At 41.9% G+C, this 1,804-nt stretch overlaps 1 protein-coding gene across 1 annotated transcript; it reads right to left on the bottom strand.

Moving 5' to 3' along the window:
• Positions 1–179: 179 nt before the first annotated feature.
• Positions 180–1,804, bottom strand: LOC125807671 (uncharacterized). The gene is made up of 2 exons (XM_049487407.1): positions 1,675–1,804; positions 180–1,630 (listed from the first exon to the last, which is right to left on the bottom strand). The coding sequence occupies exons 1-2, from the start codon at positions 1,802–1,804 to the stop codon at positions 180–182; spliced, it is 1,581 nt and encodes a 526-aa protein (XP_049343364.1).

The raw sequence follows: 1,804 nt of genomic DNA on the forward strand, positions 1-1,804 counted from the left end.
TCATTACAAATGAAAGATGCTTACAAATAAAATCCCAACAAACGATAACAAAGGAAACAAAGCAATAAAAATGCGATTACATGGAAATGAAACAACAAACTCTAAATGCAAGACTAAAAGATGCCCAAAGTGCGACTTTCAGGAAACTTGCTTCTTCTTTTAACTGGTTATGCCAACAACTACTCATTATGCTTGGGCAGCGGATTGGTGTTCACATTCGGTGGAGCTTGAGCAAGTTTTACCACCTCGTTGTCGATCAGATCTTGAATTTTGTGCTTCAGAGTGATACATTTCTCGGTATCATGCCCAACAACTCCTGAATGATAAGCACAACGCTTATTTGCGTCATACCAATCGGCTGCAGTATTCACAGTTTTGGCTTCCACTGGATGCAATATTCCTGCCTCTTTCAACCTCTCAAAAAGTTGAGTACGTGTCTCACACAATGGAGTGAAGACTCGTGGAGGTTTTTTCTCAAAATTGGGACGAGGTGCATTGTTTCGGGGATTTTGCATTGGTCGTGGAGTACGAAATGTTGCTTGATTGTTGCAAACATAGTATTGTGAACCAGGATAGCCTGGAGGTGGTTGACGGTTATATGAGGTAGCTCCTCGAGTTGTTAACATCATAACCTCTTTCTCCTTTTTCTTTCCAAATGAACCAGTTTGATAAGCCCTGTTAGCAAACTGAGATGAGGTGTAACTCGCTATTCGGCCAGTCTTGAGACCGTCTTCAATCATTTCTCCAGCCTTGATAACTTCAGCAAATGTCTTTCCACCCATTGTCACCATTCGCTCATAATATTCTGAGTCCTGAGCTTGAATGAAGTAGGTGATCATTTCTGATTCCTCCATAGGTGGATGCACCCTAGCAGCTTCTTCTCTCCAACGAATGGCATATTCTCGAAAGCATTCAGTTGACTTTGGTTTTAGCTTGGTAATAGAGATCCTATCAGGAGCGATTTCAACATGAAACTTATAGTGATCTACAAAAGCATTTGCTAGATCATCCCAAGTACGCCATTTAGTCACATCTTGCTTTGAGTACCACTCCAAGGCTTTTCCAGTCAGACTTTGATTGAAAAGCTTGATTCTTATCCCTTCGTTGTTTCCAACGCCAATCAACTTTTCACAGTAAATTTTCAAGTGAAAGAAAGGATTTCCTGATCCACTGAACTTTTCAAACTTTGGAATCTTGTAACCGAGTGGAAGCTCAACCTCAGGGAATGTGCACAACTCTTCATATCTAACACTTTGGCTATTATCGAACCCACGAAGACCTCTCATAGCATCCTCTAAGCTTTTCATCTTCCTATTCATCATCTCAGCATCAATTGATTTTGTATCATTTTCAATTTCAACATAGTGATTAACATCTTGACGGTGAAACTCCTGAGCCTTGGTAACATGTGGAGCAGTGACATAAGTGTACACTGGTGGAGCATGATGTGTTACTGTTGGAGCTTTTGGAGGAGTAAATGTGTACACAAGAGGAGTATCTTGAGTTGAATGAGTGAGTGAGGCGCTTTGAGCTGGCTGAAAGGTGGTAAAATGTTCTCCTTGATTGAGCTCACTTGAAGTTGGAAACGAAGATGGCATGGGCCCTTTTTGGCGAGCATCAGGTGGTAGTTCTGAGAAGCAGCTTGGAAATGAGCTACTAGGAGATTCAGTTCACCAATTTGTCGCTCTAGACGAGCAATGACTTCCATGGGTGATTCTGTTGCTACCGAGGCACTAGGATTAGCCGCGACAGATGGAGTGGGGATCATTTCGGATGAAGCAACTGTGTTGATAGTGGAATCCAT

This window comes from Solanum verrucosum, unplaced genomic scaffold (genome assembly GCF_900185275.1).
Source record: "Solanum verrucosum unplaced genomic scaffold, falcon-dt-bn FXZP01000183.1, whole genome shotgun sequence".
NCBI classification, from domain to species: Eukaryota; Viridiplantae; Streptophyta; class Magnoliopsida; order Solanales; family Solanaceae; genus Solanum; species Solanum verrucosum.